Raw genomic sequence first — 14,332 nt, forward strand, 5'->3', positions numbered from 1 at the left:
TGGCATGGATTGTGTGGAAATCTGGTTAAAATGTAAGTTTTCAGGTGTGTTTTAAACAGGGCAGGAGATGATTTCAGGAATTGAGAAGGTGTAAGCACAAAATTAAAGTCAAAATCCAACTATCACCTTTTCAGGAAAAAAAAAATCTAATTTTTTAAACATTTTTTATATTTTTATTGGCTCCTATGTCTTTGTGCTAACTGCTGAGGGGAAAGAATCACCCACCTGAGTGCCACTCCTGTGCCAGGCTGAGGAGATCATTTTGGCCACATTCTTGGTAACAAAACCTGTACAGCAGAGTTGCTGGCTGGGAAATGAATGTTTTGAAGGAGCTTTGCTGTCAGACTGTCAGATATGTGTTGTTCTTCCTCTGTAGGGGGTAAATCTGAGTTTTTATCCATATTTCTACTCCTCAGACTCATCTGTGGGTTTAGAATAGATCTCTTGCCAGGAGTGTGTAGCTGAGGAAGAGCTCAGACTGGTTTCCTGTGGGTGCTGGGGTATCACTAAGGAATTCCCTCTTTCTGAACCTCCCAGAGATGCATTCTGCACAGAGAGCAGTTCCAGTCTGCGTTGTTTGAATGTTTTTATTCTTCCTTATCCATGTTGAGACCCTGTACCCTTAAAGTATCCCCTTGGCATCTAGTGAGCTTGTCCCAGCTTTGTTCTTTCCTTTGTTTGTTTTATTTTATTTATTTATTTTTAAATAAGCTCTTGGTTACATTTTAAACTCTGTGCTTTTTAATTTTTTTTTAATTTTTTTTTTCCTTCATGTAGTCTCTCCTTCCTTTTGATGTAGCTGCTCACTTGATTTCCCTTTGCAGTGGCCTCTTTCTCTTCCATGTACCAGTCCAGTTGTCAAGGGAAGTTGCACAGGAGCATATCCTGGGCAGGTATATTTATCTATCTTTAAGGGAAAAAAAAAAAAAAAAAAAAAAAAGTATTGCCATAGAGGAACACCTCTGATTCATAGAAAATGTATCCCTCATCCTTCATTTTCCCCTTCCATGTCTCCTGTCTGTGCTCAGTCTCATTACACTCAACAAATGGGATCTTGACTAGCATGAAGAAGTCCAAGCCAGATCCAACATTTGCAAGCTCAGGCAATTTCCCTAAAACAACTTTTGATTTGAGCTGGGGTGGGCTGGGAGTCACGAGGCAGAGTCTTCAGTGACCTGGTAACAGGTCTGAGTGGCTTGGATTAATTGCCTGATTTATTTGCAGCTTCATTTTACAATTGGCTTTGTGGGAGAGGCTCTCACTTGAGGCTGCCACAGGACAAGCTGCTCTGAAGGGAGGTCCCACAGGAACCCCTCAGAATTGGACACAGAAAAGGAAAAAAAGAGCTGACACGTGTCTGAGATTTTGATGTTACAATGGATGCTGGGTTAAAAAGAAAATTTAAATGTATTTCAGGGGGAAACCTACCAAATTCTGGCTTTTTGGAGGCTGCACCGTGGTGCAAAAATCCCTCTCCACTTCAGTAAAATTGACTTCTTTGTAATTAAAAGAAGCAGGGATCAAATTGCAAAACCTGAGCACCCCACTGGCCTTGCTTTGATAATCTGCAGTGCTCTGTGATTTCAGTGAGAGGCTTGGAATGTCCCTCTGCCTCCTTCCCTTCCCTGGAAACTTCTCTGCAGAGCAGCAGGGAGTTCTCAGCTCCTGCTTGGTGTTGGCCCAGACCTCTTGCAGCAACACAGAGATGCTGCAGGAAAATATTATTCTGTAGTTCTCCTCTCTGCTTCTATTATTCTGTTCCTACTGAAAGCACAGTTAGTGAGTGCTCAATGGTTTGGAAGCACCAGCAGTCACAGCAGTGGGTTTGGGAGGTTTGGAAACTCTGGATATGTGCAGGTGTGTTCTGGCTTGGACAGCTAACCAGATCAGCACGTTGGTTTGGGTTCTTTTGGTTTGGTTTGGTTTTGATTTTTTGTTTGTTTGTTTTTAAAAAAGGTATGTGCAATGCTAACCCTTAATTGCTTCTTTGAAATAACTTTGATCCTGTGAGCTGAAATCAACCCAGGAAAAGCTGCTTCTGTGATTTAGTTTTTTGTTTTGTTTTGTTTTAATTTTGCCTAATTTAAAAAAAAATAATTTGTGTGTGTGTGTGTGCTGATTTATTCACTGTACTTTGGAAAACAAATCTTGGCCTTTCAGATTGGTCTTCCAGTCCCTTGTGTGCATCATGGGGAAGCCTCCTGTTCTCCAGCCTTTTCCTCAGGACACAAAAGCCAGGCCAAGAGGGGAAGCTGTGCTCAGCCCCATCCCAGGGCTCAGTGCTGCCCTCACCTCCTCCACACCAGGGAGGGCTTCCAAGGAGCTTTCTTGTCAGTGGTTTTCATTCTCCAGTGGTGTGCCCAGAGGCCACCTCCAGGTTTCCCAGCCCTGCTGGGCTCTTCCTCTCTTCTCCTTTTACCTGTCTGGGGATGAATTGTTTGGCTACTGCTGAGGCATCCCTGGAAAACACTCACACTGCAAGTTAAGTGGCTCCTGGTCTGATCTCTCATCCCCTCTTTGGCCCTTACAAGGCACAAGAGGATTGATTGCATTTCCATACAAGGAAAAAAAAGAAACAAACCAAAAAACCAACTTATTTTTTTGCACGCTTGCCTAGAACTGGTGTCTTCACTGCCTGGATAATGAGGAACTTTTAATGCTAGTTTTGTACTTTCTTACATCTCTGTAGTCCCTGTCTGTCCTGGTACCCAAGCATTGATGTACAAGGTCCCATTTCCTCATCCTGTCCCCTGTTTGTCCATCAGCAATGATTGGAAACAACTCCACTTATTGTGACCAAAGCATCCACAGCCCTTTTGGTGTCAGGGTAGGGTGAGCAGTAATTCTCTACAAAAGGGGGAACCAGGAGCAAGTCTGACAGGACAGGAAATGAAAGAGCACTGATTGAATGTGGCCTTCCACTGAAATCCCATAGGGAAAAGGCTGGTACTTCAGAGGAGAGAGGATGGGGACCAGGCTGAGACTCTCTCCAGGCTTCAGTCCTTCTGCCTTGTGTCTTGGTAGAATCAGCTGTGGTGCTGGAGGAAGGGAGCCCCTCTGAGATGGAGCTGAAGGAAACTGAGTCCCCAGCTGAGTCTCCAGAGAGTGAGGACAATGAGAATTCTTGTTCTGAACATGTCCTGAGCGAGGAGAGGTTTGGGAAACTCCAGGAGTCCTACAGCAGGGTAAGAAAAACCAAACTGAAGCCTTTCTGCTCCCCAGAGGTGAGGGAGAATGGGCTGTGCTCAGCTGGGTCCCTCTTGGCACCCTCTGAAGGAGATCACTGGTGCTGCCAAAATGTACCATGGTTTGGATGGCTTGGGAGGGACTGAGTACCCATTTTCTGCAGGGTCCATGCTTTGTACTTGGCACCTTCCTGCTCATCTTTCCCTGGAAGTGCCTGGAGCCTTCCTGTCACAAGGGAAAACTTTGTTTATCTTTGTTTTTCCCTCTTTTAAGTCCTCCTCAACATCCAGCCAAGAAGAAAAGTCCCTCAAGTCAGAAGACCTGGTGGAAGGTGGAATTCCCATCGGGAGAGTCCTGCCCTCAGAGGAGGGCCAGACCCTGGAGGACCTTTCCTTCCAACCATCCCAACCCCTCAGCAAGTCCAGTTCTTCCCCCGAGCTACAGACACTGCAGGAGGTCCTCAAGGATGCAAATGGCAGAGAAATAACCAGGAGGCTGAGCACAGAAGTGAAATCTAAATCCCAGTCTGGGAACCTGGAAGGGGAAGGGCTGGGCAGTTGGCTGGGCAAAGGGGAGGAGAGCAGAGGGCCTGGGTCCAGTGGGTTGGATGGCACTGGTTCTGGTTCTGTCACCTCCCCTCGCTCCCCCTCCGGGCACCGTCCCAGAGGATACACCATCTCTGACTCTGCCCCTTCCAGGAGGGGAAAAAGGATTGAGAGAGATGCCTTCAAGAGCAGGACAGCAGCTTCCAATGCTGAGAAAGTTCCTGGAATAAACCCCAGGTGGGTGGAAGGGTTTGGCTGGAGCCAGAAGTGCTGCAGCCCTGGCTGGGTCTAGTCAGAGGGCTCTGCTGCTTTGGTGGGACCCACACAGCACTGTCTGCTGCAGGAGCTGGGTTTTCAGGAGCTAATGCAGGCATGTTGGACCCACTGCAACCACATGAACTGTGATCTGGGAAACAAAGTCTCTTAAATGGTGAAAAAAAAAAACCCAAAAAAGATAAATGGTTCCTTTATATTCTTAATCTGGGTGCAGATGCACGTATGGAGTGAAGGCAGGGCAGGCTGAGCTGGTCATGGAAAGAGTGAATTGCTTGTCTTGAAGTTCAAGGAACATAATGTGAAAAAATACTAAGAAGGAGAAGAAGGGATTAGAACAGTTGCTTTTTGAACTGTGGGTATTGGTAATTACCCCAAATGTGACAGTCTTCATTTTACTGAGGTCGGGGAAAATGCACGTGGCTGTAAAATCCCTGCTAGCAGAGAAATACCCCCCAGAGCTGAGAGGCAGGAGTGTGTTCCTCCTCCTCCACCCCAGGCAGAGATTGCCTTTGGAAGGGGGAATTTGTGGAGCTGCTGCTGTTTGACAGAACCATTGTGGTGTGTGCCAGGGCTCTATTACACACTGCAGGTACTCCAGGCACCTGAAGTGTCTCTAAAAGATGAATGATACTCTGTTGGCATTCTAATTGCTCCCCTTTTCCCTCTGTACATAATGTTCTTGCATATAACAAGTCAGAACTCACTTCATTTTCATGGTAACAGACTTTTCTTTTCCCTCCTCTCTCTCTCTCAGCTTTGTGTTTTTGCAGTTGTACCACTCCCCATTCTTTGGTGATGAAAACAACAAACCCCTTTTGTTGCCAAATGAGGTAGGCAAGCAACTTCTTATTTTATTTTTTTTTTAAATTCCTATAGCTAATTATTCCAACCTCATTATTTCTGTTAAACATCACTGACACAGTGCCTGTCCAGCTCAGATGGTGCAGTTTGAAGGTGTTTCTGTACCCCAATCCTGGTGTCTCCTGCTTTATGGCCCTGGATTGAATTGGAAATAATGGGGAGATTTTTGCTGCTGCTGTTTCAGAATCCCAGCCAGAAGGCAGGATGATTTGTGGAGTTTGGGTTTTTTAGGTAGGAGAAGGGTGGGTTGAAAGCAGAGCATTAAGTGACCACTAGAGAAACCTGTCAGCCCTCCCTGTTATTGGGAACAGCCAGGAAGATTTATGTGGTTGTATAAGAAATAAATCACAACCTTCATGGAGAAATGGTGCTGGAATGAGGCCACACAGACCTCCTCCTCTCTGCTTTCCCTTGCTTTGGGTTCAGGTGGTCAGGCAGGAGGGAGCTCAAGTGATGCCTTGTGCTAAAAGCATTCTTCAGAGCAAGAGACATTGATAATTTGTCATGGCTGGAGCTGAAATGTAATCTGTCATGGCAAGTGACCCGTGCAGTTTGTCACATCACTCTCACCTGAAGGACAAACCCCAGGAGGTGGCCGTGACAGATGCCACAGAGCACTGCTCCCTACCTGGGGCTGCAGGTGCAGAGCAGGGCAGGGGCATCAGGGAGGACAGGGGGTGTTGGGGAAACAGTTCAGAAATATCCAGGTTGTGAGCAATCCTGACTTACTTCAACTTAGGCCACATTGGGTTAATGGTTATTGAGGCCTAGTTAGAGGCTTTCTGAGAATGAGCTACTGGGAAAGAGATAACTTAATTGGCAACAGAGGAGGAAAATAATTATGTGGGAAGAAGGTTCCGTGAGAATGGTATGTGTGGTTGGAGTACAAGGCCACCTGCATGATAGGATGGTGTAAACAAGGCTTCTCTATATAAAGAGAGTGCAAGTTGCTAATAAACGATTTCATACAATCATATTGATGTGCACATGGAATCCTTAAGCCTCCGCAGACTGTTTTCCCACAAGGGGGAAGGTCAGGGATCTGTGCTGACATTGTGCTGGGGGGGGAGTTAGGGAGGACCAGGGAGTGTGTGAGGGTTTTAAGGACTTGTTTTGGTTGCAGACATTTGAAAGGTCAGTGCAGCTCCTGGACCAGATCCCTTCCTACGACACGCACAAGATCGCAGTGCTCTACGTTGGAGAAGGGCAGGTGAGTTGTGTGCAGCTCTCCCAGCCCTTGGATGCTTCCATCTCAGCAGAAAGCCATCTCCAGATGGCAGATTTGTCCTCCTCAGCCTTCCTTTTTCTTAATTCCTTGCCCTGAAAATCAGTGCCTGTGTGAAGCCCTTCTCAGAACAAGCTCATCCCTCCTGCTGCTGGAGTGCTCTTGGCCCTCAGGGGGGATTCCATCTTCTTCTTCTTCCCTAGAGCAACAATGAAATTGCAATCCTGTCAAATGAACATGGGTCCTATCGTTACACTGAGTTCCTTACTGGGCTGGGGAAGCTCATTGAGCTCAAAGACTGTCAGCCAGATAAAATTTACCTTGGTGGCCTGGACGTGTGTGGGGAGGATGGACAGTTCACCTACTGCTGGCACGATGACATTATGCAAGGTAAGGTGGAAGTGGAAGGATGGGCTCTCCATCTTCATCTTAAAAATTCTGCTCACCATGCTGCTGTGGTGATGGAAAAAACACCCAGCAGGTCCCCTCCTCCTTTCCTGTGAGGACCCACCCCAGCCTGAGCAGCTCCTTCCAGTGGGTATCAGGCTCATGCTGCAAACCAGACCCTTCATTCACTTTGGGGCTGGAGCAGACTCTGCAGGGCAGCACCTACAAAGGGGCAAGAGCAGAGCCCTCAGGGAGTGCCCTTTGGCTGGGGCAGTCCAGAGGGACTGGACTCAGCTGTCACAAATGGGGACAAACCTTTTGAGGTTTATTAATAAAATAATAAATTAATTACTTAATATTTTTTTTTGTTACTGGGGGGCTGGTACTCTGTTTTCCAGACAAGTGCTTCATGCTGACTGTTGCTGTGTGCAGCTCTGCTTCCCCCAGCCAGCCTAAGAGGGTTTTGTTTTATTTTGTTCCCTCTTCAGCCATTTTCCACATTGCTACTCTGATGCCCACAAAGGATTTGGATAAATACCGTTGTGACAAGAAAAGGCACCTTGGGAATGATTTTGTTTCTATCATCTACAATGATTCTGGAGAAGACTTTAAGCTGGGAACAATAAAGGTAGAAAATTTGGCTTTAGGGGGTGTTACAGAGCAGGCACCTGGCTGTGAAACCTTCCCCTGACGTGTGCTGAGAATGTCTGGAGGGTGTTTGGCTTGGTGGGTTCACAGGTGGTAGTTTCTAGCACAGGAAAAGGTAACTGCCTGTTTGGTTGTTCCCTCCCCAGGGGCAGTTCAATTTTGTGCACGTTATCATCACACCCCTTGACTACGACTGTAACCTGGTGACCCTGCAGTGTCGTAAAGGTAGGGACCCCCCCAGCCTCTGCTCTCACTCTGCCCTGTGCTGCTGGTGCAAAACTGCTTTTCCTTGACAGCATTCTGATGTTTCAAAAGTAAAAATATTCCAGGAGAAACTCTGGAACTAACCTGCTGCCCAGTTAGGTCTGGATGTGCCCAAGGTCAGAGTTCTCTTCCCACTGCACCACTCCCACCACTCCCGCTGTCTTCAAGCTTAAGAAAGTGGCAAGACAGTGGCAAGCTTAAGAAAGTGGCAGCAGAGCAGATCAGATCCCTCCAGCCATGGCCTGGGATGACTGGGGATGGGTGGTGGGGGTGGCTGTGGCCTCTGCTCTCCTTCTCAGCCCTGCAGGACTTTGGCCGTGGCTCCCCGTGCTGCCAGCACTGCTGATGCAGTCATCCTCAGGGCTGGTTGTTTTCCTCTTACCAAAGGGGCACTTCTGGGGTGGTTTTTGCTCACACTTTGGTTGGTGTGTTAAGCAGCCCCACAGCCTCTCAGACTTCATGGAACAACCAGAACTGTGGGGTTAAGGTGCAGTCCCAGTCAGAGCTGTAGAACTCCTGAGATTCCATGGTGCAGTTCCTCAGCTTTATATTACCTGTCCATTTAGTCACTGGCAACTTTTGGCTTGTGCTTAAGTGTCTTACAAGAATTTTTTTCTTCTTTAAAATGAAGACATGGAGGGTCTGGTGGACACGAGTGTTGCTAAAATCATCTCTGACAAGAACCTGCCCTTTGTTGCCCGCCAGATGGCCCTGCATGCCAACGTGAGTACCCCTCAGCTCCCCCACACCCTCTGCATCTCAGCTGGGCTCTTGATCCACCACCAGCTTCCAAGGAGCTGAGCTACCTCCTTTGGGGTTTGGGAAAGCAAATAAATAAACTTCCTGCTTTGGTTAATGCTGTCAACCCTCAAGTCAGGAGTTAGGATGTGAAGTTTGGGTCGCTGTCAAGCTGTACTGCAGTGTACTCTGCTATTTTTTGTCATGGTTACATTGATCTGCTTCCTCTCTCTCCCTGCTTCTCCCCACCCACCCTTCCCAAATCAGATGGCTTCCCAGGTCCATCACAGCAGATCCAACCCAACTGACACCTACCCCTCCAAGTGGATCGCGAGGCTGCGTCACATCAAGAGGCTGAGGCACAGGGTGAGTAGAGCTCTGGTGCTGCTCTCTGTAGCTGGGCTCTGCCCTGGGGCTGACTGCAAAGAAATCCCATAAGATCAGCTCCCAAAACTTGCTGGGTGAGGGGAGGAATAGCTGTGTGGAGGTTGGAATCCAGCTGCTGTGGGAATGACGAGTGGAGTGATGGAGGTCTGGGCTTGCTGAGCTTCCAGACAGCTTTCCCTGGCAGCAGAGGGGTTTGGGGACCTGGTGACAGAGCTGCACCCTCTCAGCACCCTGCTGGGGTTGGCTGGAGAACCCATCCTGATTGACCTGCCCTGCCCAAATGGAGAGGGAAAGGGTTTCAGAGAGAGAGGAACTCATCTCTTCTTCTTTGACTTTCAGCTACGTGAAGAAACCCAATACCAGACTCCAGGCCTCCCCCTCCAGATGCACCCATCTGCTCCCACAAAGCCCCCTCCCCAGATCCCTCAGGACCCCCCCCCCACCTACGAGACAGGGCAGAGGAAACGCCTCATCTCCTCGGTGGATGATTTCACAGAGTTTGTGTAGCATCCCAGCCTGGGATGGAGGCAGCAGAACCCTTCACTGACTCCTTCACTGACTTCACAGACCACAGACACTGAGGAGCAGAGCTTGGCAGGCACAGGGAGGACCTGGCATTGGAGCTTTTTGGGAGGTCTGATGTTTCTGTCTCCTCCTGCCCCTACTGCCTGGTGGATGCTGTATCTACCCCAGCAGATGCTCCAAGAAAGGACCAACTTGGCCTGGTTTGGTTTGAGCAGTTTCAAGGCTTCTACCTCTGATGGGAAGATTCTTGCAGCACCTTTCTCTAGACTCCTTCCACACCAACATCTGGTGGGAGCAGATGAGGCATCTGCACTTCATCACCCAGCTGGAAGGTGCAGGAACTGTGGGAGTTTTGAGAACTTTGTTGGGAATGAAATATGAAGTATGAAAACTCCAGCCCCTGTTCCTAAGCTCTCTGAAATCCCAGCTCCTCTCCAGGCTTTGGTGTCTCTTGGCACTTGGAACTCTTCATTCTCAGACTTGGTCTGCTGCCAGCTCTGGTAGAAGTTAATTTGAGTTCTGAAGTAACTTTACCAAATGCTGCTTCAATTCCCAAGGACTCAGAGCACCCCCTCCCCTGCTCCAGCAGGAAAGGTTTTTGCCAGCAGAGGTGCCACAGAGCAGAGGGGGGGGCAGCAGGACAGGTCCCACTCTCACCCACCTGCCTGGGGGCAGGAATTGAAGCATTCAGGGCTGGCTTCTGGGTTCTGCTGCACAACTTCTGCTGGTTGCAGTGATGCTGGGGATAAAACTCCTCCTCTGTGCATCCAGCAAATCCCTTTTTGACAGACTGTTGACTTATTTTTTTGGAGTGATGTTGCACTGCCAGTCTCTCCTCCTGGGACCTCTGCAGTGGCCCTGCCAGTGCCCTCCTGTGCAGGTGGAACTGGGGTCTCAGAGCTCCTCTGGTGTGAAAGTGGTGCCAGGCACTGCCCTACCAAACTGGGAGAAATGTTGGGAGCTGGATGGATGATCCTGTGAGTATTTGATCTGCTGTGCCAGGGAAGGGGCACTGTGGTGGCTTTCTGGTGGCAGCAGTGTCCCTGCCAGGGAGATGGAGACACTTCAGCTGTGACAAAAGCTTCTAACTGGGGCAGGGCTGGGTGGGAACTCTATGTTGTGTTTTGTGTGTTTATAAGTTGTAAAGCAAATAAAAACATTCATATGGTCAGAGGGTTCTTGGTAGCCCAGGAAGCCTCAGCTTGGCTTTCCTAGGGATGCAAATCCCCCCCTCCTTCCCCCTTCCAGTTTTCTGAGCTGTAGCACTCACATTTCACTACCCCAGAGCTGGACCTGCTGCAGACCTGGCTGTGTTCCTCACCACTTACAGGGAATTACTTTTTTTCCCCTCTGGCTCAGCCTCAGCTCCCCAGGGGGATTTTCCCCCCAGCATTTCCCCCCCCTCACAGCTGAGTCCCAGCATCCCAGTGCCCATGGGGACCTCCTGGGTGTTGACCCCAGACCCTTCACTGAGGAGCTGCTGGTGTTACTGACTGCTGCCTGGGGTTGTGCAGACCTTGGTTACCACTACAGTCACACAGAGACTGACACTACAGTTGTTTGAGGGGGGGGGGGGGGGGGGGTTCTGGCCCAGCACTGCTTTGCCCCTGGTCTTGGCTGAGGGGAGTGGGATGGAGGGAGTGGAAAAAAAGCACCAGAGCCAGCTCCTAGCAGTCATCTTTTATTTGACCTTGTCAGGTTTGGTTTTTTTTTTTAAGAAACATCCCCACAGTTACAAAATGCAGTATTATTTGTTTGCAGTGAAACACTGACCAGACAGGAACAGTTGGCATATTGGTCACAATCATCTGTTTTGGTTTTTTTATATTAAAAAAAATGCACTTAAACAAGTCCCTCCTTTTCTCTTCTAGACTATTGGATAGGTTTGTGTTGATTTTTTTTTTTTTATTATTTTTTAAGCAGCTTGATACTGTGGCATCTTTGTGAGACTTAATAAATAGGAAACCATCTCTTGGTGACTACAGACACAGAAATATACATTCAGGAGTAGTTTCTGGCTGGGGCTCCAAGTCAAGTTTGCTGCTGCTGGGGGTGTAACTCTGTCTCTACCAGACACCTTGTCTGGGCCAGTGCAGGGACCCTGGGAGTGTTGCTGTGGTTTGTACAACTAAACTGAGAAGCAGGGTTGCTGAGGGGCTGGCAGTGATGCCCACCACCCAGGGGGACCCTGATGGAGCTGTTTGGCTTTTCAAGATACAACTGTGGGTTCCAGAGCTGCTCTCCATCCTTCCAGAGAAGGAAAGAAGTAGGGCAGTTGTCTTATCCTGCTTCTGCTCCTCTTTGATTAGAAGAAGCACTTGAGAAGTCTCATGCACCAACTCACACACACACACACAGACAAACACACAGAGTAAGAGCTTGGTAAGAAACAGGCACTTGGGAACAAAAATCCTGATGCTTCCCTTGGGGAACATCCTCATCCCACCCTTCTGCTCCTCACCAGAGCCTCACCTGCCTCTCACCTCTGTCTCCTTCCTGCACTCATCTTCTAAAGAACTCTTTTAAATGAGGGTCCTCAAACTGAACTCATTTTTTTTTAGCTCTTCAAGAGCCTTCCAAGCCCTGCTTGGTTCCCTTTACTCACTGGAGGTCCTGGGCTGTCTGGGTGCAGTTTTGCTGAGCAGAACTCCCACCTCTGAACCCCACAGGGCACCCAAGCTGGGGGCTCAGCCAGCAGCCCCCAACCCTGCCCCCTGCCCCTCTCTGCTGCCCAAACCCCTGCTGCCTGCTCAGGAAGAGGAGCAGCTTGGTGCTGTGCAAGCAGCCACTGCTGCTGCAGCTGAAATCCTTCTCCAGCACCTCTGGGGCACTTTGCCTTTCAGGACAGAAGCAGAACACTGAGTGGCACCCAGGTGTTCTCTCCCCCACCAGGATTTTGCTTCAGAGTCCCAGGGAGCAGAGCCCGGAGGGCAGGGAGCAGGAGGATGTCCCAGTGGCACTGCCCTGGGGATGCTCACAGCTCCTCCTTTCCTGGCCTCAGGGCCTTTGCAGGTCCCTGCACTGGAGCTGTCAGAAAACAAAAAAACAAACAAACAAAAAAAAACCCAAAAAGACAAAACACAAACAAAACAAAACAAAACAAAAAAACAACAACAACAAAAAATCATGGGCACCTACCAGAGCTGAGCCTGGGGCTGTGCTGCTTGGGTATGTAAAAGGAAGCAAGAAAACAAAACAAAACAAAACAAAATACAAGACCAATAGTTTGAAATCTCTGATTAGAAGCTCAGGTTGAGCTACCAGCTGAGTGCTGGGGCTGATGGAGCTGTTTCTAAAAACCAGCAACAAATAAATCCCTTCTGCACCATATCCAAAGCTCCCAGGGCCCAGCCCTGGGCTCCCTGGACCTTGGTCCTGGTTCTACCTGCTCCAGGCCCTCAGCTGGAGTCTCCCACCTCCACCTCAGCCACTACCAAACTCTCAGCACTGCTCTGGCACCTCCTCTACCTGCCTCTCCCTCCCTGCCACCACAGTTCCATGGTTAGGGGCAGCAGTTTTCTCCCCTCTGCTCTCCCCTTCCCTCTCTTCTCCCCGGTGCCCACCCACCACCTCATTTTGAGCAATTTTCCAAGCTGCAACACAACTTCTTTTCTCCTGCCCACCTCCTTTTCCAACCTTTCCTTCCTGCCACCTGAATTTTTCCAAAGGAAACTCACACCAGTCCCAAAGCCATCACCAACACTGACCCTGTCACCTCCTTCAGTCACCCCCAGGGGACACGGGCAGGCACCTGGAGCCAAGGAAGCCTGAGGAAAGCTTTGGAAGTGCCCAGCACAGCCTGGCAGGAGTGCTGGGAGCTGCTGGGATCAGGAATGGAAGTGTCTGAGCAGAGCCCTCTCTCTGCCAAAAAAGGTTTCCCCTGGCAGGGGCAGAGGGAGGCTGAGCATCAGGACACAGCCCAGCACCAATCCAGCATCTCCAAAACATGGAGCAGGATCTGGGAACACCAAGTGGTGCATCTGGGGCTTCCCCCCCTTCCTGCCCTGCACCCCCTGGCACACACACCCCACGCACACGGACACCCCACACCTTATATACACGGGACATGCCCAGGAAGAAGCACTTAATACATCCTTTAAATAACTCTGACAATAGGTATTCTGTCTCCTATCTACACATTTCAAACAGGGGAACCGATGCTATGAAAATATAGCAAACATACAAAAATATATACATTTAACAAAAAAAAACAAACCAAAGAAACCAAACAAACCCATATAAATTACTTACAATATACATAACTTGAAATGACAATGACAAAGTGACTGCAGCCCCCTGGGAGGCTTCAGCCACCCCTCAGCACCCCCCCGGGGCTGGGGGGGACCCCAGGGCACAGCCCCTCCAGGCTGGGCACTGCCAGCTGTAGCCCAGCACACAGCAAATCCTGGGGGGACAGAGCTGGAGGAATTCCCCCCCCCCAAAAAAAAAAAAACAACAAACCTCCAGTGGGGCTTCACCTGCCTCCCCCAGCACCTTTGTGCTTCTCGTAGGGAGGATGCCATGGGGATGGGCAGGGCTGCCTGGGGCTGGGGTGGGGGCTGCAGGCACTTTGTCAGCATTTGCTCATTTCAGTTTATGATTTAAACGAACAAATAATAACAGAAAAAAAAAAATACTGCTTTTGTGATATATTATCCCGTTCTTGTTAGATCGCATGTGTCATTGTTAGCCGAGGAAAGCATTGTTTAAAGTGCTGGGCAGTACATAATAAACAAGTAAACCAAAAAGAAAAATAAAAAATATATATACTTAGGTCAATACATTCCTTGGATTAGAAAAGCCAAGCAGCCAGCAGTGCCCAGGGGCCATGGCACAGGGGGGGCAAAGGGCTGGGGGGCACCGCAGCAAAGCCAGCACCTTGGCAACCCCCAGCTCAGGGGGGGCTAGAGCAGCCCCAGGGGCTCCACACCCCCTTTGGGGGCTCCACACCCCCTCTGGGGTCTCTACATCCCCTCTGGGGTCTCTGCATCCCCTTTGGGGTCTCTGCATCCCCTTTTGGGGTCTCCACTCCCCCCCTGGGCTGAGCTGCTGCTCCTGAGTCCCCTCTGAGCAGGGCTGGCAGCTGGCTGCAGCTTGCAATGTCATTTGTTTTAAATATGGGATTTCTTTAAATACAAATAATAGTACCAATTTCTGGAGGATAAAAGTAGCCAATACTGGAAATTAACTGAGATGGGTGTAGATAGTGTTTATCTATAGCTATATATATATTTATGTTGGAGAAAAAAAAAAAAGGAAAAAAAAAAAAAAAGGAAAAAAAAAAAAAGAA

The 14,332-nt window shown here is 49.1% G+C and overlaps 1 protein-coding gene across 1 annotated transcript in view; it reads left to right on the forward strand.

Annotated features, from left to right (window-relative positions):
- TSC2 (TSC complex subunit 2) overlaps positions 1–10,111 on the forward strand; it is a 33,104-nt gene extending 22,993 nt beyond the window's left edge. The window contains 11 exon segments of the mRNA XM_030459526.1: positions 825–893; positions 3,025–3,185; positions 3,460–3,968; positions 4,762–4,837; positions 5,992–6,078; positions 6,297–6,483; positions 6,969–7,108; positions 7,275–7,353; positions 8,024–8,115; positions 8,398–8,496; positions 8,857–10,111. Of these exon segments, the coding sequence (XP_030315386.1) occupies positions 825–893; positions 3,025–3,185; positions 3,460–3,968; positions 4,762–4,837; positions 5,992–6,078; positions 6,297–6,483; positions 6,969–7,108; positions 7,275–7,353; positions 8,024–8,115; positions 8,398–8,496; positions 8,857–9,024 (1,667 nt within the window). The 3' untranslated portion in view covers positions 9,025–10,111.
- Positions 10,112–14,332: the final 4,221 nt, after the last annotated feature.

The sequence above is a fragment of the Calypte anna genome, chromosome 14 (assembly GCF_003957555.1).
Source record: "Calypte anna isolate BGI_N300 chromosome 14, bCalAnn1_v1.p, whole genome shotgun sequence".
Classification (NCBI taxonomy): Eukaryota; Metazoa; Chordata; class Aves; order Apodiformes; family Trochilidae; genus Calypte; species Calypte anna.